This window comes from Phyllopteryx taeniolatus, chromosome 21 (assembly GCF_024500385.1).
Source record: "Phyllopteryx taeniolatus isolate TA_2022b chromosome 21, UOR_Ptae_1.2, whole genome shotgun sequence".
In the NCBI taxonomy this organism is placed as follows: domain Eukaryota; kingdom Metazoa; phylum Chordata; class Actinopteri; order Syngnathiformes; family Syngnathidae; genus Phyllopteryx; species Phyllopteryx taeniolatus.
In genome coordinates this window covers 4,023,495-4,048,789 of record NC_084522.1, presented here as the reverse complement: position 1 = coordinate 4,048,789, position 25,295 = coordinate 4,023,495, and the positions used below count along the sequence as shown (strand labels likewise).

General features: G+C 39.6%; 3 protein-coding genes across 3 annotated transcripts; 2 read left to right on the top strand and 1 right to left on the bottom strand.

Annotated features, from left to right (window-relative positions):
- Window positions 1-3,179: 3,179 nt before the first annotated feature.
- rpl30 (ribosomal protein L30) lies at window positions 3,180-5,341 on the top strand. The gene is made up of 5 exons (XM_061760789.1): window positions 3,180-3,286; window positions 3,400-3,451; window positions 3,729-3,874; window positions 4,239-4,369; window positions 5,229-5,341. The coding sequence occupies exons 2-5, from the start codon at window positions 3,431-3,433 to the stop codon at window positions 5,279-5,281; spliced, it is 351 nt and encodes a 116-aa protein (XP_061616773.1). The 5' UTR covers window positions 3,180-3,286; window positions 3,400-3,430; the 3' UTR covers window positions 5,282-5,341.
- A 2,678-nt stretch (window positions 5,342-8,019) lies between these two features.
- On the bottom strand, window positions 8,020-17,668 carry laptm4b (lysosomal protein transmembrane 4 beta). The gene is made up of 7 exons (XM_061760767.1): window positions 17,362-17,668; window positions 16,058-16,175; window positions 13,802-13,875; window positions 13,610-13,732; window positions 13,333-13,431; window positions 11,958-12,053; window positions 8,020-9,823 (listed from the first exon to the last, which is right to left on the bottom strand). The coding sequence occupies exons 1-7, from the start codon at window positions 17,452-17,454 to the stop codon at window positions 9,749-9,751; spliced, it is 678 nt and encodes a 225-aa protein (XP_061616751.1). The 5' UTR covers window positions 17,455-17,668; the 3' UTR covers window positions 8,020-9,748.
- Window positions 17,669-20,536: 2,868 nt separating this feature from the next.
- Window positions 20,537-25,253, top strand: LOC133471285 (zinc finger and SCAN domain-containing protein 21-like). The gene is made up of 2 exons (XM_061760722.1): window positions 20,537-21,028; window positions 21,747-25,253. Exons 1-2 carry the CDS (start codon window positions 20,842-20,844, stop codon window positions 22,667-22,669), a joined length of 1,110 nt encoding a protein of 369 aa, XP_061616706.1. The 5' UTR covers window positions 20,537-20,841; the 3' UTR covers window positions 22,670-25,253.
- The last annotated feature ends 42 nt before the right edge of the window (window positions 25,254-25,295 follow it).

Sequence of the window (25,295 nt, the reverse complement as noted above, 5' to 3'; positions counted from 1 at the left end):
AATATGTATATTTTTTTAACACCACTCACAACAAGTTGGGCTGAACCTGAAATGAACTATAACCTCTCCAGGTCAACTCAATTTGATCGTGTCTAAACTATTGAATGTCCAACTGTTCAATGTTTTAAGTATTACAAAATGTTGCACAACAAGTAGAACACACACGACTACTATTACACTACAAGATAACACAAACAACAACGAACATTAACAATAAAACACAACAACCTCCCCGATGATACAGTAGCAGTTGATGCCCCATGGACTTCCCAGCATTCCTAGCGGCATTTTTTAAATAGCGTTTGTAAATATGTATTTATTGTTCACATAGTTTGTTGTTTCTTCCTAGTAGTAATAGTGTGTGGGTGTTTTACCATATTGCTTGTACCTTGAATAAGTTTAGTTTTGTGTTTACTGTTTGTTTTCACAGTTCTTCTGACCAAACCGACTTATTAGAATCATCTTATTATGATGGTTGGTTCAAAAGATTCTGGATTATGAATGCTACAGCATTAGTAGTGAGATTCAGATTCATTCCGTGAACTTCAACCAACCGTTTTCTGGAGGTGCCGTCACAGGGGCGGCATCCGCCTCTGATGGAAGTTCGACACTGGCGACGTCTGCGTCGGCGTCTATCAGCTGCAGTTCTTCCTCCTGCTCTAGCGGCGGCGCTGTTGCCGTTGCTGTCTCGCCCGCGGGCTTCGCGTCAGAGGAGTCTGCCGGTGGTGGGGGCGACAACGTCTGGTCGGGAATGTTCTCGCCGTCTTCGGCCACGTTGCCATTGGCCGTCACTGTGTTGGGTGAACAGGAAATGACATCATAATTATGTAGAAACAAGCATTGGCACTTTAAATGGTGGCAGGTGTGTGCTGACTCACATTGAACATGCGTTTGCATGTGATTGGTTAATTTCAGATCACAGCCACATACCCAGGAATAAGAGCGTCGGCATACTTGCATAACCACATGGTCTCACTTGTTTATTTTTACTGGCGCCCTCGAAAAGATTAAAAAAAAATAATAATAAATTGATTGTGTTGTACAGGTACGGGTTGTACAAATTAATGGTGGAGAAAGTTTTGAAATGATTTTTCTTGGTCTCATTTTTTCATATCACAAAAACCTAGAATTTGAGCAGGGGTGTGTAAACTTTTTATATAAACTGTATCGCGTACTCTGAGAGCATGTTCACGTCCGGTTCAAACTCGAGTAAACAGACAAGTGGACCAGTGAAACCATTTATTGCATTTATTTACTTAACTACAAGTGTGATGATGAGTGAAAGTGGAGTTTAAAATGTTCTTCAAAAAAACAAGTACGTATTACGAAGATGGCGAGAAACAACAAGAGCAACATCGTCCTAAGATCATCCTAAATCGCGCATTAAGACTCCACGTCTGTGTAGGTGCTTCTGTTTTGGTTAGCGACAGCATGACAACCCATGAGCTTGACTCTTGTATGTCGAGGAAGTGAATACTGACTACCTTATTTGTTCCTGATGGGAGGCTTTCATTTGAGGGAGGCGTTAGCGACCGTGACTCGGGTGTGTTTGTGCGTTGCTATGCGTTTCCACGTTTTTCTCGGCACCGTCCCTTTAATGATTGACACGCAGAGGGGGAAACCAACACAGACTCTCCACGGGGGGTCGAGCCGCTCAGTCAATCTTTAATTCCTTTTAAACCTTTATTACCGACCGCAATATTAGGTACACCTGCAGATACGCTATAGCGGGGTGGAATCTGCCTTTACAACAATAACAATGCCCAATATATCGATATTACCATGCATCGTATCGATACAGCATTTGATATCGATACTCATGTTATTATAGTACATTTTTTTGGGGTTCACTGATACAGCTTTTAAAAAAAATATATGTACAATATAGTGCAATGTAAATCTGCCTTTGCAACAATAATAATCTGCCCTTTTGAGTGATACTGTTTAAGGGCCGATACCTGTACAAGTATATCAATATCGCAGTGAATCATATCGATACATTAGTCGATATCGCTATTTTTTTTTTGTATCTTCTATTCATTCTGGTTTACTGATACATAGTTTCAGTTAAAAAAAAAAGTGTGTTACCTGTTACATTTTGCTGCCTTAGTTACATAAAATATGGTATCGTCATACTGTCTGTATCACCGGATTATATTGCGCGTGACTGTGATTCCCACATCTAACATACACCACAGCAAATTACATTTTGTGCAGTTATTTCCTGCTTTCGTATTACTTTTACTATTATTACACTTGTAAATTCTTGACGTGATACAGCTATTTTTATTTTTTTACTTTTCATACCTGTGGTGCTGGTTCCGTTGCTCTCCCCTGGTTTAACTCCAGGTTTGGTTGAGTCCACCGCAGAAGTCTGAGAGCTTGTGGAACATCCCATCCTGTCCTTTCCGCAGGAGACGGAATGGGAGAGAAAGAACAGAATTTGGGAATCGTCCCTCTTAGTGTTGTGCGTAGTCGCACATCCTGCGGTGTTTCCTGCGTTGTTGTGGTGGTGGCCTCGAGTTACCGAGACACGCCGGTTCTGTCAGTGTCGGATTTGTTGTTGACTGTAACTGAGGCTGTTTCCAGGAGGCCGGCAACAAAAATACATTATTCAAGTGGTCAAGGGCTTGCTTGCGTGCAGAGGCCGCCCCGCCTCATTGGGTGGCGACCTAAGTGTGTCTGAAGAGGGCGAACAATTCAAATCAAATCTGAGCTGTGTTGTATTAGCGCATTTAAATGCCAATACATGTATTAATTACACACTAAATTACAACCATGAGATCATTGTATTATTGCAAGAATACAGAAGAGAGACAGAAACTCAAGTACCGATCTCATGTAATTGATATTGATCAATATCAATACCAACGTCTGTATCGTTATTGTCGATATTTGGATCTCTCCACTGGACTTAATCAATCTTTCCAGTACTCCACGAATGCTACATTACATATTCCTGCTGAAGTAGGAAATTCTACTTGAGAGCTTCCTACAGCCAACATCAAAGTTAAAAATGATAATAAAAAATAAACAAGACTGACGACCTCAGTGCGCGTGTTGTTTAGCTTTACAAGTACATTAAAGTCATTATGGCTGAAAACAAACGAGAGTGAATGCTGACAGCGTATCAATTTTGTTATTGACATAAAAAAACATTATCAAGTGTTCCTGAACGCACCATAATATGCGTAAAAGTCGTTTGCGCATGCTCGCCTCCAGATAGAGCCGCAAAGCATGCTGGGCTTTCCTTTCCACTCCGAGGCCATATTGGAGTTAACCTACCGTAAGAAGCTCTCCTGCTTTTCTATTTAAAAAACACCCACAGTTGTCCGTTTTTGTTTTGTCTGTACATCCAGAACATGAATAAACGTATCATTGTTCTGTTCTTGCCCGTAGATTGGCCGGGTTCGGACTTACAACCGCAAAAATGGTGGCCGCGAAGAAGACGGTGAGTGGCAGGCAGCTTCACGTGGAGGCCGATGCTAAGCTAACAAGCTAAGACGAAATTATCACATTTTATAAAGTTACATCTCAACTAGTGGAAGTGTTAGCCGTTTATTTTTGAGAGGCTGTGATTTGACCCAAAGTCATTTGCAGCTAATGCTAACATGGTGGCTAATTGCAATTGAGCTCAGTTGTCATTTGGTAACATCGTCACGGATTTGTTAAGAATGTGCTTTTTTATTTTGTATTATTTATTATTTGTTTTTGTTTTTTGACCGTAGAAAAAGTCGATGGAGTCCATCAACTCCCGACTCCAGCTCGTGATGAAGAGTGGCAAGTACGTGCTGGGCTACAAGCAGTCCCAGAAGATGATCCGACAGGGCAAAGCCAAGTTGGTCATCCTGGCCAACAACTGCCCAGCGCTCAGGTAACGACCACCAAACAAAGGGCACAAAAAGAACACATTTAATTACCAGGACGCTCACTACATTGGGGAACGAAAAGGGGAAAAAAAAAAAAAAAAAAAAAAACGCCATCTCAGCTTTTATACTGTGCAGGGAACCAGTTTACAACATGTGGGAAGACACCACGCCTGACTGTTTAGAGGCTGCTGTTTTGGTTAGCAACAGACTTAAGAAGCACTCACATTTTTTGCAGCAGTGTTCAAATGGGCTCAACATTACACTCTTGACTGACTCTCCATGTTTCCCCACCCCTGATTACAAAAGTGAGGCATGCATTTTGAGGACACAATGTTCGTGCTGTGACGCCATTTTGTCCCCACCGTGCAGGAAGTCCGAGATAGAGTACTACGCCATGCTGGCCAAGACCGGCGTGCACCACTACAGCGGCAACAACATCGAGCTCGGCACCGCCTGCGGCAAATACTACCGCGTGTGCACGCTGGCCATTATTGACCCCGGTGAGTCCAAAACCACCACCTAGGATTTAATTTTACTATGAAGATTATTCACTAGCCTGCTGTCAATCATTAAGTATTGCTAAAGTATAGCATTGAATGCCCCAAAAGTGAAACACTAGGCCTCAAAATACTTTTTTAGTGGTTTTTTTTAAGCCACTAGAGAAGGGTACTAGTGATGTCAGGGGAAAAGGGTGAAAATTATTGAACAAGAAATTAGCAATACAGTGGAGCCTCGCATTTTAGAAGCTCGCCATTCGCAGTGTTGCACATTCAAAGATTTTGTTTTGGGAACCTGTCCTCGCTGAAAATCTTGTCTGTTCACTGTTTTGTTTTTACGTCAGCATGTGAGATGTCCTGTTTTGTTAGCGAACCTCGAATGCAGCTCGTGCACCGTCTAAAGAGAAAGTATGCTAGAATGTGGTTTGTTTGTCGAATAATTTTAACTACTAAATAGTTATGTAACATGGGTACATGATTGCGTACATGCTAGATGGGTGGCGTTGGTGGTTTAGGATCCTCGTGTTGTGCTGCCATCTTTTGACATCTATATGCAATTACAAGCCCTTTTGGTGGCGGGTGGGGGCGCCCCTATAGTTACATTGTGCAATTAAATTTCAATTTCACAAACAAATGATCACATTTTTACATTTTGCCAAGCAGATGTTAATGTAAATAGGATGAAGCCGAAAGCCTAATGGATAATATTTGGCATCTGTAGTTGTACTTTAGTTTTAATTTTCGACTTTTTATACTAGTTTATGCTGAAAGTGTGACCTTGAATTGAATGCAGTTGACATTGGTTTCAACGCGGGGAAAAATTGTTTTCGCTGACGGATTTGTTCTTTATTTCCCTGCACAGGCGATTCTGACATCATCAGGAGCATGCCTGATCAGCAGCAGCAATCTCAGTAGACTGCCCCCAACCCCTTTCATTCACCCTGATTATCATAAATAAAGTTGGTGTTGACAGTATCTGCCCCTGTTTTTTAATTTTTAATTTTTATTTTTATGAATTCAACAGTACTGTGATAAGTACAGCAAGTGTCCAGAGGAGGGCGACGATGTCCTCAAGTCCAGCCAAGTCTTTACAAGGGGTCCTCAGTTTAAGAGGGCACAACAAAAGATGTTTCTAGGCTACAAACTAGATTGAACAGCAGCATTACAATATGTGGTCACGCAGCACAAGAAAGCATGCTCAGTTACCACCATACTTATTGAATTTCATGTTTTGTATTCATGGAATAGAAGTGTTTTTCCCTCCATACAAATAAATAAATAAATATATATATATATATATAAATATATGAGTTTTGAGATTTTGGGTCGTCATGTGAATGGAATGCTGTGGTTTTAGGTCATTAACATTGTTGCCTATTTTTTTTTGCCCATTTATTTAAAATTCTTTTTTTTTTTTAAATGAAAATAATGCAACATTAGTTTTTCAAAGTGAATACAATGTGTTTTAGTATTTGGATTCTCAATAAGTTGAAATAACTTCTTTTTTGGTCAAAGAAAATGAATATGAAATATTTAACAAATTATCCAATCATTACAACTTGAAATATACAAAATTTTAATTATAAAAAAATGCAACATTCTGAATGTTTTTTTTTTTTTTTTTTGGCTTCATCAAATTACTGGTGAGATACGTTGTTGGACTGTGACGAACTAATTCCACTATTGTGGCACATTTAAGACCAAAGCAATGTCCCCAGTCTAAACAAAACAAAGCCCTCATTCAATATCACATTGACTTGTGTGTGAACATGAATGTCTCTCAGTCACAACCTTCATGGATCAATTTGAGAACATCAGCACTGACCAGCGTCAAGGGACATGTCATACTCCCATCATTCTAGTCATAGAAGTCATTTTCCCCCCAACTGTTGATATATTGGTGACCTTATTCAGCTGCACGAAAAGGTCAAAATATTAGAAACTGCTTTTCCATGATAACATGTATTGGATTCATCACTCTGGGATGAGGAAGGATTTATTATCCTGTCTGGCGGTTCAAAATGGAGACCGGGCATTACCTTGGATATGAGACAGATAGCCGCTCACCTACTTTGCAGGGACTGGGCAAGTGGGTCACAATCTGTCTACGTTCTTGCACGTGATGTACGTTTTTGGTCCTCAATTAGCAAATGTTTTCTGACCTAGTTTCTTCAATGTCTTACAACTTCCTCTATAAAACTGCATCACTTGTATTTATAATGGTCTCATGGTGTCCCATCCAGAGATGGTGAAAATGCATGCAACCTACAGTATTTTACAGGAATGAGGGTTTTCTGTTAGAAAATTGGTCTAAAAAAAAATATATTTTTTCTCAATAGCATTACTGCCACAATATCAATGAAAATATCAATGAAAATACCAATGCGCTTGACAAAATGTTCTTGTCTTTGTAGATTCTCAGTCATCCAGGTCATGGTTATCCATGAAGGTTGAATCGAGGCAAGGTTTGATGGGCAATGGATTATAGTATTTATTTTTTTATAGCAAAATAACTTACATGAAATGATGACTAAGCTGCCATTTGAAGGGAAATGCGGTGTTGCATGTGAGCGTATGAGCAGAGATGATTCCCCTCCATTTAATTGTGAATGGAGAAAATGGCTTAGCGGAAAAAGTGGGCCAAAGCGTGACGTGGATTATGTCTCGTTTTGGACGCCGCAGTGGAGCCATTTGATCAGGGGTTCTTCAACTGCAGTCTGTGAGCCGTAGCGTGGAGTTCCGCAAAATAATTTGCAATAAATTATAGTATTAATTTAAAAAGTGCGTAAAAAATATATATACAGGGGCCATTGGCCTTGTTTTTCCTCAAATTAAAAATTGTTTTTTTTTCCTCTCAAAAATAGGCATTTTTTTTTATTCTCATGGCATTCAGTGGTGCATGTAACAATATTTTTAATTGGAGGTAGGATTATAGAGTCTCCTTGGAAAAATTGCTCTTAAAGTGTTAGTACACATCCACCATCACTGTTAATGCCCGCGTGTGTTAACATGCTACTACAGCAGATGCCCGTCTGCTGTTTTTATGTAAGGTAAACCTGCAAAAAAATATTGTCAAACACCAGCTGTGTAATTTATTTTCACTTCAACATGACAGCTCGCGGACAGGCGGGTGTGTTATGGGAGCTGATTGTGCTTGTTTTACTACACAGATCCCGTGTGGGACTCCATGCATTAAGACTTGAATTAATAGTCGTCCTGAATATTCATATTTGAAATGTATATATTTATCCAACAATTGACAAAATAGATTTTTGTTGGTACACAACAATATCTATTTTTCAATTATTTTCCTAATAAAGAAAAAATATATTGTAATTATTTTTATTTTCTTACACATCAAAAAAATTTTTTAATTAATTGAATGCTAAAGGACTTTAAAAAACTAAAAGATAAACATTCAGAAATATTTGAAATATATTTTTCATTTCTATCCAATGTATGAATGAATAAATGTATTCCATTCGGAAAAGTCTCAAATTTATATTAAAAAATTGAAACGGTATTCAGGAAGTGCGGAGTACCACAGGGGTCTATCATTGGCCCCTTTATTTTTCAATCTGTTCTTTCTCTAGTTGGCTGTTAATTATTTAGAAAATGATTACATTATAAAAATAAGACCACATTAAATAAAATCAGTTGACACCATTTCATGTTTTTAATTACTTATTAGAATTGAGGACACATCACTGGATCATAACAAAGGACAGTCAAAGGGATTCTGACAATTACAGACCGAGGCATCAGCCACCCCAACTTCTGCCATTTTGCCTTTTACACTCAACAACTCTACTGAGCTCTCCTTTCACTGCTTTAGAATATCAAACCGCTCTGCAGCTTTATTTATTTATTTACTTTTCCGGGCGCAACGTCACGACGACATGCAATGTCATGTCTGTCACTTTAAAGTGCGAGTTCACTCTAATTGCAGCTCTATTGCACGTGCAAAAGCAGTGGTCATGACTCACTCATGAAGGCGCCCACTATAGTTGCTCTGCCATTACGTTTTTCCGTAGCGAGGGTTGCAGGTCGAGTTTTATGCTGTAGGGCTATTTTAATGAATTATTAATTACATTAAAAACATTTTTTATCATTAACCTGTTTACACTAAATGCAGATGTTATGGTAATACGTGATAGATTTTACCCAAAGAGCCGAGTAACTCATGAAAAACTATCTGAAACTGATACTCTTAAATATGCAATTTTTCAAGTGGATTCTTCCATATGCTGAAAGTATTAAATTACTCTATGTCTTTGAACTATAGCTGTAGGCTATATCACAGATTGTTCATTGTCATGAAATGATAATTTTTTTTAGCATTAGCTACTGTATACTACAAGCCAATGTTATGGTAATACACAATATATTTTGTAGTAAAGAAGGAACCAAATAACTTATGAAAAAGTTTGGGATACATCGATTGACTGTTAAAACAGAATTTTTTTAAATAGACTCTTACATCTGAAATTAGAAAATTGTCTCTGTTGACTATTTCAGTGATCGTTTGTTGATACAGTTTCTTTAAAATTGAATCATTTACTTACATATAGTACACTGTATGCCAATGCTATGGCAATACAGAGTATATTTTAGTTAGGAACCAAATACTGTGACTAATGAAAAAGTAGGGCTAATCTTAAATCCGGAATGTTTTTTTTTTTTTTTTTTTTAAATGGACTATTGCATAAAATGTAAGTAGCAAATTATATTGCCATACACAAATGCTATTCATAAAATACTACCAATTTGATTTACGTGCGCTACCATTTTGTGCTATTATGCTAAGCTAATGCACTGCGTTAGATCTCATACGTTATTTGTTTGGAAAAAGGTCAGTGATGCACACAAAGAGCGCTATGTTACATCATTACAGAAAAATGCCCTGGAGCCCTGCCGAGCTAGATGAATGTGTAGAAAAATAAAAGACACAAAGGAGGAAGACGCGCCGTTTTTGTGTAATGCTCTTAGAGGTGTACACGCATGTTTAGAGGAAGACTTTTAGAAGACCGTGATTTCCTCGCGGGGACGACCACCAACCCCTTTTACCTTCACAGTTATACAAAAAAATTCATACAAAAATACCCCATCATTACATTCAAAGAGGGACGAAAAAAAAGTGCTCTTGCGCCTCACTCGACCACGAGGGAGATTCACAGTATCAGAGGGCTAACAGTTGGCGGCCGACTCAAAGTGCATGTCCGTGTCCTTGCAGAGCGGGGAGGACCATATGTCACGCTGACAGAAATACTGTCTCAAGGTGGCGCTAAGCTAACGGAAACGTCGGCAAGAGTCGACGTTCGGGGCTCAGCTAAAGCTACCGATGGAGGTGCAGGGGGGTTAAGGAGAAGGGAGGGGGTGGGCTCAAGGCTCCATGTACTGGGGAGGAGGCTCCTTTGGCGGGATGGCAACCACTTCTTCGTAGGGTGGAAGCAGAACCTGAAATAGGGCACAGAACACAAAGCTATTGGCCGCCAAGTGGAGGAATGTTGCGTCAATGAAAACCAAGAATATGAATTGTCTTTTGTTTTTCCACATACAATGGACAAAAATATACAGTAATATTAGTTCTAATATGCATTTAAAATATTGAATGATAAATGATAAAAAAATGAATGATAAAAAATAGAATTTTGAGACAGTCTAACGCAGGATAGAATTTAAAAACAAACCAAAAAGTAGTTTAAAAAAAATAATAATAATATTTTTTTTTAAGTATGTACTTGAGATGATAAGTCTGCTCTTGGTGACTAATTTAAATGTCTGCCTTTTTAAATATCTTTAAAGAATTACAACAATATTTCAGCCAAATATAATCTGTTGTGTGGAGTGCCATAGGGTTCGCCTGTATTTTTACCACCCCCCAAAAAATATGTATATATTCCAACCATTTTTCAATTACATGTTTTTCCCATATTCTATACTGTGCAGAAACCTACAGGATTGTGTTCAACAATATGCCCATTTGTTGTTTGTTTGATCTTAACTTGCTCCAGTTGACTGTAACAAAACACTGAAGTGCACCAAATAAAGCCAGGCTATTGGAATGTATAATTCATATTAATTTACGTGAATATACAGTAATCCTTATATCGCAGCGGAATTAGTTGTTAATTTTTTCCCCACTTAATATATTATGTGTTTATATTGCTTTAATAGTGTGTTTAAAGACCTTCAAAACAAATTAAGTTCCTTAATAGGGTATTTCTATATTGTGGATTTCGCTTATTGTGTGGGTGGTCAGGAACGTAACCCCAGCGATGGAGGCGGGATTACATCAGTACGTTAAAAACGCGAAGTAAATGTGAGATTTTGGAGTCAGTGAGCCAAACTCGCCGCATGACTTGATAACAAACGTCCACCGTAGAGCGTTTTTTGTTGTTGTTGTTTTTTTCCCTAACGGCTGCCGTTGCTAATTCGGACGAGCGGGAGAAAGATGCTGCGAGGGGACGCGATTGTGAGGCATCAGCTGGGGGGGGCGGGGGGCGGGGGGGGGCCCTATGAACCCATCACGGACGGGATTTGAAATGAAGCGGACAAGCAGACCGTTGCGTAACATGTCCACGACAAGCGAGGACACATATAAAGAGCGCATGGCGGGTGTGTGTGTGTAGAAAATGGCATTTATATAAAAGCACGCAGTAAAACATCCACCGCTGCCTTTTGAATGACGATAAAAGACGCATTCATTCATTCATTCATTCAAGACGCGCGATTAATATTCATGGTATTTGCCACTCTGCTTAATGAATGCGCTGACTTGTCACTATTGTGCAACCATGTGGGACCAAGCGGTCACCGTGGTGCGTGATGGACGATGACGACGACGATGATGACGATGATGATGATGATGAGCCTGGTGACAACGGCGAGGCGAGCGCAGATTAATGTCTTATGTATCAGTGTTGGGGATTAGCGCAGACAGGCAGATGGAAAGTGTGACCACGCTTAAAGCCTCTCGGGAGGACCCGACGGACGCACAAACTGTACTCTGAATACCAGATCTAATCTGACAATCGTGCCAATCCAATTCCAATCTCAAGCAGGGAGTCTCAAAAAAACACCAGTGCAAAACTGCAATCAACGTGTTAAAGGAAACATAAAAAAGAATTGAAAAAGAAGGACACATTTTAGATAAGTGTTAAAAATGTCAGATGAAAACCTCATCTTTTTACCTGAATGTGAGTTTTTTAAAATGTATTTATTATGTTTTTAACATAGAAACAATTGAATGTTTTAAGCATTTGTAGTGAATTAAATTACTGTCTAAAGTGGTGTCCAACAGGGATGCGTTCTTGGCCCATTTGTTGTTTGATCTGTACTTACTCCAATTAGTTGTCGGAATCAAGAAAATTGTAAAAATATAATTCTAAATAGCTAAGTTTTTTTTTACACCAAATCTTTATAAATGTGATTCCTCCGACTTGACGTTCCAAACCTTTTAACATTTAGCTTTTGGCCTCACACTATTAATAATTGCTGTCTATTTTAATGGTTAGTATATTTACCTTACAGACTAGCGTTAGCCTTGGTGTGAATGCTAGATAGAAGGGTAGGGTTTTTAGGGACTTACCGTGGTATCGTTGGTAGTGACGTAGACGAGGACCTCGGTGGTGCCTCGGCCGCTCACGTATCTGTAGCAGTTCCACACGCAACCAATCAGGTAGGCCTGGAGAAACAATGACTGAATGAATGCACTGTAAGGCTTATCGCGGTATGACGTAGCGATTTCAACAAAAGCGCTTTCATTTGCTTTGTTGCATGATAACTTTTAGAGTCTTTAATTATGTATAATTTCATTTCATAATTTTTCCAACTTCATTTTTCAATCAGATGAGAGAGCTCGCTAGATTATTTGATCGAATCAGCACTTCTACCAGTCCTTTATTTGATTTTTTTTTAACATGTATCTCTACTTCCCCTTAAGTACAGAATGTGAGTACTTTTGACAAAATGTGACTATTTTTTGTTTGTGGAGTGTCTGTTTTCTTGCTGTGCTCCTTCAGCCTGCATGTCATCAGGCGCGGGTAGCGCTGAGGTGGGACTTGGCAGGCGAACAGCAGGTTCATTGTTTTTGTGTGTGAAAAGACTTGAGTGGCGTTCTGGGCCCACCCCCGTGCCAACAGTAAAGCGGCGCGCCGGTCCAATTTCCCCCTGAACCATCTGCTCATTCTGAAAAGTGAGGAGAATGAAAGTGATCCATCTTCCTCAGAGCAAGTATCAATAAAAGCCACTCTGCCATCTTTGGACGTGTGCCCAGCGTACTTTTGATTAGCGCCCGTCAGAGGTGGCTTAGTCAAATTCTGTGAAGTAGAGATACCTGACAAATGTACTTAAGTATAGCAACGATGTGTTTGTACATTCATGATGTGTGACATGTGCTCTGATTCATCACAGAAGGATATGATGAACACATTTAGTTGCACTGTTCACCGAGTAAATATATAAATTCTAATAAAGGTTGAATTATATTTTTCATCTAAATTAATAAGCTGACAATTCTATATTATATATATATATATAAATCATAATTTTATATTATTATAATTATAAATTTCACAGATTTTCTGAAATAATTACTAGTATATATTCAAATCTAATATAAGTAATTCTAATATTATTTTTCAAAAGTTGTAATTAAAAAAAAAAAAAAATCTGTCTTTTTTCCAGTAAAATGATTTTTGGGGGCTGATTTGTCTTGATTGATGGTAACGTTCATTTTTGCTGGGACCATTTTAAACATCGACTTAAGTCACCAAATATGTCTCCTTTCCCTTAAACCCTTACTACCAACATATTTTCTGACAGTGTCAATTAAAAGTGAGTATTATTATGTTTGCAAAGGCAGACTTTTTTTTATTTTTTTTTTATATGTGCAGTATTTAGATGCCAGTAAACAGTCCCATTAGTGAAGCGCCCACTAAATTTCAGTGTAGTTGTGACGTTACCTTGAAGGAGAGGATGCCGCCAATGAAAAGGAGGACTGCGAAGACGAGGCACATATTATTGGTGGACATGATGTCCTCTTTGTAAGGGAAGGTCCCCGGCTAGAAGGAGGAGGAAGATCAAACAACGTCACGTACTGTACGTGCGAGTTATTAGTAAGTCTCAAGTCTTAACCTTCAGGCAAGTCCCAAGTTACTGTTACTGTTACTGTGGCAAAACACAAGCAAGTCAAGTCATGTCCCCACTCAATTTTAAGGAGGCAAACACTTTGCGACTCACCAGCTGCTGGAGATAGTCCTGCACTGTGTTGGGGTACACAACCACACTGATGGCCACCAGGGTGTTAAGGGCAAAGTCGAAGATTTGGTAGCAGAAGAAGGGAATGATCCATGCGGCGTGTTGCTGTGCGGGGCATTTCAAATGAGGCGCCAACGGAGATATCGTAATGGCAGAAAAAGGGTGTTGACTCACCTTGTAAGCACCATATGTCGCCATGCCACATATAAGAATCATGAGGAGCGATATTGCTGTTGCTATGCAGATATCTGCAAGGGACGAAAACAAAAGTCTGGAGTCAGAAAACGCAGATGGCAGACATCCTGTGTCTTTTCGAGCATGACTACTTGAGATTTTTTTTGTTGGTCTACTACTCATGGTTGTAGACATGCCTACCAAATTGCATGTTGCTCAGTGAAACTGTCTACAACTTTGTGTGTCTTTTGAGGCATAGCTTCTAGAGGTTTTTGAGCCCACGTGCCGCGTGTTGCGCAAGTGCTGATGTGTAAAACATTACTGAGGTAAAAAGAGCTTTTCATGAGTCCCTTGAGGAACGCTCATTAGCTGGCATGACAGACGAGAGCGGTGTTTTGTTTCGGTTATTGGCCAGTGGAATCTGAACTCAGTGTGATCTCTAAATTAAATTGGATTGGCCGGGTTCATCCAGAGGTGTGTTGATAGTTGCCAAGCAGCGCTATCAATAGCCATCTATAAACAGGCGGCGTTTTTCCGCCTCCTTTTTTTCACCAATGTCGTGCGTCGAAAATGTTTAATAAAGGCATTTGTATGAGTGCTTCAAAACAACACAAGCAATGTTTTTGAAGCAAAAAAAGGAATAACGTTCACCTAATAGCATAAATCATTTCTAACTTACTGTCACAATATCTATTAAAAAAATACTAATATGCTTGCTTTAATTTTTCCGCAAAACATCAAATATGACTTAAGCAATTATGTTTTTTTCCCTACCCAGAACTCAGCCAAGATGGAATACTTACACAACTGCTTGCACTTTCAATCCGTTTTATGTTTTGAACATTAACCGTTACAAAAGAAGCTAACCACAAGCCTATGAGTATCATTGTTCTGGTATGTGTGCAAATGTTTGTCCACTTAAAATAAGACGTCAGTTTCATTATTCTGCTCCATTTTCATGATGACCGAGTGATTCTGATGACAAGAACACCAAAGGGACTTTGTAGTGATACTGATCGCGATAATTGGCGGCTTGTTTACGCTAGCAGCTATCATTAGCAGCCCTCGTCGAGGCTGCTTCTTCTATAGGAATAAGTGTCGCAAAATATTGAAAGAAAATGCAAAACACGCAAAGAGGAATAATTGGATTCTGGTCATCGAGCTTTCTTTCCGCCAGAGCGCTATCATTTTTCATTCATTAAAATGACTCATCTTGTTTGTGCTTTTCATTGCTAAAGCTAAAAGCTAATCATCCCCCCCCCCCTCTCCATTGAGCTGATGGCAGGTTTTTTACTTGTTGTTGTTTCTTTATTTCCCCCAACCCCCCCTCAGAATGCCGCTCTCAGCACGGACACAGCTGACGCGCCTCAGAGTGCACGAGCGTCCCCTTGGGCGACCGTGGCGGCCACGGAGCGAAGATGCACACACCAATGCGGAGTCCGATTAAAAACAGGGATGTCATTCCGCGCTGGATTATGGCGTCCATCTTGAATGACTCACCATTCCAGTGACTGATCCCATGACGGGATTTGCTAAATGTTGCCAAGATGTGACAGGCTGCATGTTTGGGTTTGGATAGGATTAGCAGTAATGTTGGTATTATGGCCCGCTTCTTTCAAGTTTACTTCCTGGCTTTTTGGCAGAGGTGTCATAAGTACTTCTACCCTGTACCTAAGTAGAAGTACAGATACTGTTTAAAAAAAGATAATAAAAGACTGGTACAAGTGCTGATTCAACTCTTGTACTTACAGTGCATATAAAAAAGTCACCCCTGTTCGAATCCAGGTTTTTGAAAATCTTTGTGAAAGGGAAAGCAAAAATAAACAACTGAGATAATGTGGTTGCAAATTTGCGCACACCCTTTTATAACTGGGGATGTGGCTGTGTTCAGAATGAACCAATCAGATTCAGACTCATGTTAAATGGGAGTCAGCAGTGCACAACTACCACCATTAAAAATGCCTCTGATTATTTGTACTTCGTTACTTCCTACCATTGCTTTCACCCCCCCCCCCCCCCCCCAACCAAAGTTATTTAGTAGCTGAACCATGGCTGCATTAGCCATTTTCACACAACTGCGTACATTTTTAATTTAAAAAAAACAATGTTAAAAATAGCCTCATTCACACAGAGAGCTGGTTTGTCTTCGTGTTGTCTGACCAGCGAACGGATTATTTTCGACTTCCATTATTCCCGTAAATGCGAAATGACACACTTTCAAACGGAAACAGGAACCAAGATTGGCTTTGCACTCACTGGCATCATCCATGACATCGACGTCGGTGCCCAGCTCGGAACTGGTGAGGTGGTAGCGGTACTGCACGGGGTCATTGAGGGCTGACAACAGGATGAGTAGCACAACCGCGTTGATGAGCTGCGGGGAAAAACAAATCAATTTTTTTTTTTTTTAACTGCTTTGGTGGCAGAAAATCTGACCTTGATGCTAATGCCCTATGACACAGTTTGCTGAAATGTAGTTACAGACTAATGCTATTGCTATACTATCACCATTTTCTACGTTAGCCAAGTGGACGCTAGGGCTGCGCTATATGGCTTACAAAAGCCCAGGCAGGGATTTAGCAGGCTTAAGAGGTGTGCTACTATGTTTAAAAGCTCAGGTTAGTACAAAAGCATCTATACTAAATTTAACCAAAGTGCACATGTAGGGCAACCAGCACGAAACGGCTGACGGCCATGACGGAAATGCTATCAGTTAGAACAACTCAACTAAAACAGGCACAATTTAATTGAATAATAAAGTCAGTCAACAATAATGTTCAGTTTCTGGATAATGTATGTTTTATATTGCGGTTACTTATTTCAGTGACATGAACAAGTTAAAAAAAAAAATACAAATAGTGTATAATTGTGATAAACTAGTATGAAGGAGCACAGTTGTACAACACTAAAATAATCGTATTGTGAGTTATAACGAACTGTAACATATTTCACAATTATCTTTTTTTTTTAACCAAGGGTTACCTAATTACATGCATCATTTAGCTTTTACAATATTTTACTGAAGGCTACAGTGGATATAAAATGTCTACACACCCATGTTTTTGTAATGTAACACAAGCTAAATAACTTCAAAACCTTTTCCACCATTAACGTGACCTATAACCTCTCCAACTCAGTTGAAAAAAATATATATATTTTCAGTGGGGAAGTAAAATTAACAACTGAGATCGTGTGGTTGCACAAGTGTGCACACCCACCTATAACTGTGTATATTAAATTTGTCCATACGCGCTCCTGTCTGCAAACTTTATCTCAATAAAGCCTGAATTTTGTGACACATTTGATTCAATACTGTAGCCGATCTGCACGTGTTGCTATTATGTTTCTTAAAACGCGCCAGAATGTTTTTAGGTCTAAAACACCACGAATAAACCACAGGTAAACATTATTTTATCATACAAAGCAAATGAGGTTCGACATCGCAGCTAGCTTGTCCAACTCAAATCCATCGGCATGTGACGCGTGGCAATTACATCGATAATTCGCAGTTGATTTGCTTTTTCAAAAACAAAAGAAAAAACAAAAACGAGACCACTTACCATGTACCAAATGCCCAAAATAATGGTGCCCGTCCGGACATGGCAGCAGAGGCAGCAACTCGTCGAGTACCAGCGGTCCCACGGCGAAATCATCCTCAAAATGTTCCTCTCTCGAACCAAAACCACCACTAATTTACATCAAGACCGCCGGGGGGTGAAAACGTCGTTTAGCTACGCTTTTATATATATATATATATATATTATTTTTTTTTTTTTTAAAGACGATAACAATACAGAGGTGGAGCTTGCAGTCACATCGAAGGTATGTCGAGCGAGACGTTTGCCTTCTGCTCCAGTGGGAGAGAGAAAAAAAAAGAAGAAAAAAAAAAAAAGAGTGAGTCTTAATCTAATCTGGCTCGTCCCACAATCACGTGACAAGCCATTTATTTATTTATCTTTTCTCCCCCCCCCCCCCCCCCCCCCCCCCCTCCCCCTTTAAACATGGTGGCCGTTGATGGTAATGATTTAACAGCCCATTACTTACTTTTATTATTATTATTATTATTTAATATAATTCATTTTAATGTATCCTTTTTCATACCGCAATTAGAGTGAATGTAAAAAGTCTATACGCCCCCTTGTTCAAATGTCAATTTTTTTGTAAAGTAAAAAAATGAGACCAGATTAAATCATATACTTAGTTACAGTGACTTAGTGACAGACTGCATATCTGCTTATGCTCAAAATGAACCAATCACATTTAAATTCATGTTAAATTAAGGTGCCTCGATTAACCCCAATAAAGTTCAGATGTTCTCCTAATTTATTAATCAATTACAGTATTTAGTAATTATTTCATAATTATTAATAGTTTGAAATTTGTTTTTATCAAAACACTTATTTTTTCTTAGATGGTGGCCACTGAGAGAGTGCTAATGAAAAGGATAATGAAAATATAAACTGATTATATAGTTTGTTTTCAAATTGACAAATTCATTTTCATGTATATTATATATATATATATATTGCAATATTTGTATTTCATATTTCTTTGTTTTTAGACATGACTGACATGTTTCTAAAAAGACTACACGTAAATTTTTATTTAATAAAATCTTTATATTTCATATTTTCTATATACTGTAATTAATTAAATTGTAATGGTTTCCTGTCCTTTTTATACTAAAATATATTTTATTTAATATTTTTACACACTGTAATTAGTTAACTAAAAAAACTATTTGTGATTATTTTTAGTCGCTTATACATTAATTTCGTTAAGATAAAAAAATTGTTTTGGTCCATTTTTTTCATTTATTTAAAAAAAAAAAATGTTTATCGACTCTATTGAACATCAAAGTGTTTGCATTTTATGAATAACTAGCAATGTTAATGCTGTATTACAAAAAGACGCATAAACATCGATTTACACATAACACGGTGGAAGCGACTGCACGTCAAATCGGATTGCGAACACGTATAGCTTGACTGTCTCTGAGCAAACATGCGGGATGTAGGCTGACAGATGGGCCGGTGATCACGCAGCGCTAAGCTGCAGAGTGGGTGGACCGCCACGACATGGTGTTCACATGAGGGGATTTTGCTGTGTAGGCACGATTTGGGGGGGAAAAAAACTACAACCCCAATTCCAATGAAGTTGGGAGGTTATGTTAAACATAAATACAAACAGAATACAGTGATTTGCAAATCATGTTCAACCTATATTTAATTGAATACACTACAAAGACCAGATATTTAATGTTCAAACTGATCAACTTGATTGTTTTTAGCAAATAATCATTAACTTAGAATTTTATGGCTGCAACACGTCCCAGCTTTGTTGGAACGTTTGGCAGCCATAACACAACGTCCCAACTTCATTGGAATTGGGGGGTTGTACTCCAAGCTCTTTAGCTGTGGAAAGCCTCAATAAGAGCAGTTCACTCACAGGTGACACTATTGATTGCGGATTCGTGTACACCGAAAATCGTTTGAAAATCTCCCGAGACTTCGGCTCAAGGATATTAACTGGCTTTTTTTTTTTCCTTTTGAAGGCAAAGAGAAAAGATGATTAGAACCTTAGAGCGGGAAAAGGAGCCGACTGCGACATAGCATGCGAGAATGAGATGCGAAAGCAAAATTGGCTAATGAGTTGAAATGGGCAAAAACACAAAAGGGAAACTTTTGTGTCTTTGACTTTACGACTGCTACACAAATCAACAGACACACAAAGAACCAAATGGGGGAGAAACTGTACGACTCCTCCCTCTGCGGCAGACTCGTTTGGCTCACGCTGGCTCGACCTGAGATTCAGTGTTTGAATCAGTTTGCATTCAGTTGTATTTAGCTTTTCGGGACAATACAGTTACATTTCATCTTTTAGAACTGTTTGTTTTCAAATATTTTGGGGGTATTTTTTTTAATTTAACTTATGAGCAATACAATTGAATGTAATCATTATTCATTAATTTATCATGATTAATTATTAAACATTACTGTACACATGTATTATAGTTTTTTATTTTCCCATATTGAAGTGCCATGGCCCATAAGTGTATGTGCCATGAGAGATCATTCGGTGTGCCGCAGGAAATGATCCAATTTCACTTAATCAGTCCGAAAATGATTGATTTACTACAAATAGCATTTCTCTATGTATCCGAGCCCGGGCGACTGCAGGTACTATGAGTCTACCTTTTCTGACATTTTTGTTTGGTGATGTACCTTGGGATTTTTTTACTGATGTAAAGTGATGCAAAGGTGGGTGGTAACATGTTGCATTTACTCATTTACATTTACAAAAGTAACTTTTGGGATAAATTGTACTTGTCAGAGTAGTTTTAATGCAACACACTTTTTACTTTACTGAGTATTTTTTAGCGTACGATTAACGCTCCTTTTGATCCGTTCCATTGAGCTTCATGTTGTTGGGCAATATCTCAATTTGCAGATTCCTTTTAGTATATGTTTGTATCTTTGATATTCATGCTGATTAAATAAATAAATCTGAATTGATTCACCAGTTAGTCAATACTTATTACTATACTATATACTAATACTTACTTACTCTTAGTCAAGTGATTATTTGGAAGAGGAAAGTTTACTTTTTTTTAATGTTCAGTCATTATTGTACATGAACGGTAGTCTGATTTGAAAACAATTTGGGTGACTTTTGCATGTAGTAGCCCACTTGCTCCATAGGGAGCAGTAACGTTACGGCGAGGACGCAGTCGGCCGAGAAGCACAAGCAAAGAAGAAAAAGCCGGACGTTAGCATCACGTCGCTAAACAGAACCAGCGTGAGTGTCAAAGTCTGTGTTTTCCCCCTTTTTATCACCACGTTTGCTGTCCTCTCACGACACTTATCTGATATTTAACAAATGCAAAATCACCGCATCTTATTTGTGTCGCGCTAAACTCCGCGGCAGCCTCGGCGTTGTTTAAATTAGCTTTAGCGTGCTAGCTGCAAACAAAGAGAAGCGGAAGTTAGCGACGCACACTACAAGCAGACGGCAACACCGCCGGCGGCACCGTGTAGAAAATGTGTAAAGTCCGAATGCTGAGAGCCCTGGTGAATCAGCAACTTAACACTGCCGTTGAGGAGATATTTGTAGTGCTCGAAAGAACGCTGACAGAGTACGAGGACGAATTGTGTCGAACAAAAGAAGAGAACGAGCGACAACGCAAACTACTCGACGCTCTTTTCGAGGCTCGATCACCGGCAGCAGGTGAGCAGATGTCAAGTTCTACTTTGTCATCTTTCGTTCAACTAACATCGTTCTGGGTGATATGGCCTTAAAATAAGATGTCCCATTTAAAAATATATATATGTTTATTGGATGTTTTCCCCTTAGCTTATAAAAGAAATGTCCCTTTAGTCAAAGCATATAAATAAACATTTTTGACAAATTATCTTTTTTAATGTTAAACAATTAAACACCATAAAATGAGCCGCCAAACTGCATGGATCGAGGAATAATACCTCTCTCAAGCGCTTTTCTCATTTAGGGTGACACGACAATCGCTGCACAAAAAAAAAAAAAAGTGTGTGTATATATATATATATATATATATATAAAAGCTTGGAAGCACATACCTCGGGTCAAAAGTTTCCAACAAGTGATTAAATCACTGCCTTGGCAACGTATCAATTATTCTTATTTTTTTTTATTACAATATGATTTTGGTTGAACATTTTGGCGTTTAAATATGTTTAATTCTTAATTAATTCATTCTTAGTGACTAATGTTTAATTCTCTTTTTTGATGTTTCAATTTTACAGTAATCTTCAACTGGTCGTGACAAATAATCAGCTTGAAGCTAGCACACTGCGCCTCTTAGTTGGAGAACTGTGCGAGTGGGAGAATTTTTTCAGTTCCTCAAAGTCTCTCATTCTTTGATAGTGACAGAGTGAGAACATGCGCTAAGTAATCTTGTGTCCTTCAGATCTTGCTGCCAGGCAGCAGGAGTGGTGCTCCAGGATGGAGCGGAAGGAGCCCGAGCCCCCCCTCATTAAAGTGGAGGAGGACGTGGACGTGTGTAGCAGTCAGGAGGCCGAGCAACAAGAGGAACGGGCTGACGTCGCCAAGTACCAGGTGACTAGCGTCATTGTGAAGAGCGAAGACGACGGCGGAGGCCGCGCCCGGTCGCCCGAGGAGAATGCCGAGGCCCGTGCTGACGTAGACCCCCGCGTGGGAGTGCAACCTCACGGCCGTTTGGCTCGGGTTACGCGCTCACAGCGAGCCGCGTCGGACCTTCCCAACCCAAAGACTGCGGCTCCCGGCGATGCGATGACAGCGGGTAGCACGTTGTCGGGTTTAAACTGTGCGCAACGCGAGCGGCACCCGAGCGGGAAGCCGTTCGTCTGCCCGTTTTGCTGCAAAACCTTCAACCAGCGGGTCCATTTATCCCGTCACTTAAGCGTCCACACGGGGGACAAACCCTTCCACTGCACCGTTTGCAGCAAAATGTTCGCCACCAGGGACCGCTTGCGATCCCACATGAGGATCCACACGGGAGAAAAACCTTTCAGCTGCTCGGTTTGCACCAAGCGTTTTTTCCACCGCTCACATTTAGTCAAACACTCTCACATTCACACAGGCGTGAAACCCTTCTCTTGCCTGTTTTGCGGCAAGCGCTTCTACTCCAACGGCGATCTGATCAAACACACGCGGACGCACACCGGAGAAAAACCCTTCACCTGCTCTATCTGCAACACCAGCTTCAGCGACAGCTCCACGCTGGGCAAGCACAAGCGGCGGCACACGGGCGAGAAACCCTTCAGCTGCAACGTGTGCGACAAACGCTTTCCCTTCAAGTTTCAGGTGAAGAAGCACAAGTGTGTTGGTGAGAACAGCAGCACTAAGTGACCTGAACAAGACTATTATTACTACTACTACTTCTCTCTCTCCCTTACAAGATATATTCTGTATATTATAGTTGTGATTAGTTACAGGGGTGTCCAAAGTCTGGTCAGTATTAAAAATAACATAGGACTTGGCCCGCAATGCTACATTTAAAAAAAAAAAAAAAAAGTTGAGAGCATGGGGCCAGGGTGTAAAGCATAGGTGTTGCCACTTCTCTTATGGATACGTCGCTCCTGACAATTACTACTGCTATTACTACTACTATTACTGGCTAGGGGTGAGCGATATAGCCTTAAAAATTCCCCTTCCACCTCTTCAATAAAAAGAAAATGACGTTCAAATGAAACCCAAACTCAGACTAACAGATTTTCAATAGTTACTTATATCAACATTCACAGAAAGAACAGAAATATATATGTATATATATATTTCTACAGATTATGGGAATATAAAAGTACTTCCTCTTGGATGAAATGTCCCTTTAGACGCAGTCCTTATTATACAACCCCAATTCCAATGAAGTTGGGACGTTGTGTTAAACATAAATAAAAACAGAATACAATGATTTGCAAATCATGTTCAACCTATATTTAATTGAATACACTACAAAGACAAGATATTTAATGTTCAAACTGATCAACTTTATTGTTTTTGGCAAATTATCATTAACTTCGAATTTTATGGCTGCAACACGTTCCAAAAAAGCTGGGACAAGGTCATGTTTACCACTGTGTTACATCACTTTTTACATCATTTTTGACACATTTTACATCATTCAATAAACGTTTGGGAACTGAGGACACTAATTGTTGAAGCTTTGTAGGTGGAATTCTTTCCCATTCTTGCTCGATGTACAGCGTCAGCTGTTCAACAGTCCGGGGTCTCCGTTGTCGTATTTTACGCTTCATAATGCGCCACACATTATCAATGGGAGACAGGTCTGGACTGCAGGCAGCCCAGTCTAGTACCCGCACTCTTTTACTACGAAGCCACGCTGTTGTAACACGTGCAGAAGGTGGTTTGGCATCGTCTTGCTGAAATAAGCAGGGGCGTCCGTGAAAAAGACGTTGCTTGGATGGCAGCATATGTTTCTCCAAAACCTGTACGTACCTTTCAGCATTAATGCTGCCTTCACAGATGTGTAAGTTATCCATGCCATTGGCACTAACACAGCCCCATACCATCACAGATGCTGGCTTTTCAACTTTGCGTCCATAACAGTCCGGATGGTTCTTTTCCTCTTTGGCCCGGAGGACACGAAGTCCACAATTTCCAAAAACAATTTGAAATGTGGACTTGTCGGACCACAGAACACTTCCACTTTGCATCAGTCCGTCTTAGATGAGCTCGGGCCCAGAGAAGCCGGCGGCGTTTCTGGGTGTTGTTGATAAATGGCTTTTGCTTTGCATAGTAGAGTTTCAAGTTGCACTTACGGTTGTAGCACCGAACTGTATTTACTGACATTGGTTTTCTGAAGTGTTTCTGAGCCCATGTGGTGATACCCTTTACACATTGATGTCGGTTTTTGATGCAGTGCCGCCTGGGGGACCGAAGGTCACGGGCATTCAATGTTGGTTTTCGGAACACAAAAAGTCCAGCTGCCTCAGTTCGACTTTGGAGATTACCACGAGCACAATTTATTATATATTGTGATAGTGAGTTAAAAATGACTTGGGCAATTATGCTACCAGACTAACTGTATGCAAAGAAGCTATTTACAACTAAAGTTACAAAATTTCTCTTTCATAACACCCCGGTGAATAAAGATAATTCAGTTTCCGGAGCCAAAAGTTTTGCTCCACTTTCTTCTCTGTGTCAAAGTGTGCATTGTGAACGTTATCACTGCTTTCAAGATTGTCATCTTACTACAGATGTCTCTTGTTTTGGTTCTGAATGTGGAGATCAGATCACCTTTAACACAAAGTTGTGATATAGCGGTTTAAAAAAAAAAATATATATATATATAGACAATAAACAATACGTAATAACTTGATGGAATGGTGAAAGTTAGAGAATGTCAGTGGCCCTTGCATCGTTCCATTTTTCTGTATGCGGCCTGCGAAGGAAAAGGTTTGGACACCCCTGGATTAGTGAGTAGTTAGTAGACAGAGGGTGATAGGCCCGTGAGAAGCGTCACAAAGTCAAGACCCCCGCCCCTCCCTGCATGCTCTCACCATACATGTGCGTATTTTACGTGCCGCCCCGCCTCTTAAAGACGCATGCATGTACAGACACTACAATACGGACAGTATTTTCTACACATTATATGCTTGAATTGTTGTGTTCCAATATGTTTACAATGTGTTTAGAAAGTGTGGGAGGAGTAGAACGATATAAACAATGTTTATAGGGTCTATAGTGTGGATTTTCCCATACTAGGCTCTGGTAGTATGTATCCATCATACTGTAAAAGAGTGATCGAGTCACCAAAAAGCACTTAACAAAATCTTACGGGACTTGCCCATTACATTACATTTTGGGTCGCAACTATGATGTAAAAGTGACTTTTTCAATGTCTTGTTTACAAGTAGGCTGGGAGTGCCTGCGCACCCTTCCAGTGTGAAATTAAACAACAAAGTGAATAGTACGTGATCTGACTACTTTTTTTTGTGTGTCTACAAGCGAGCAG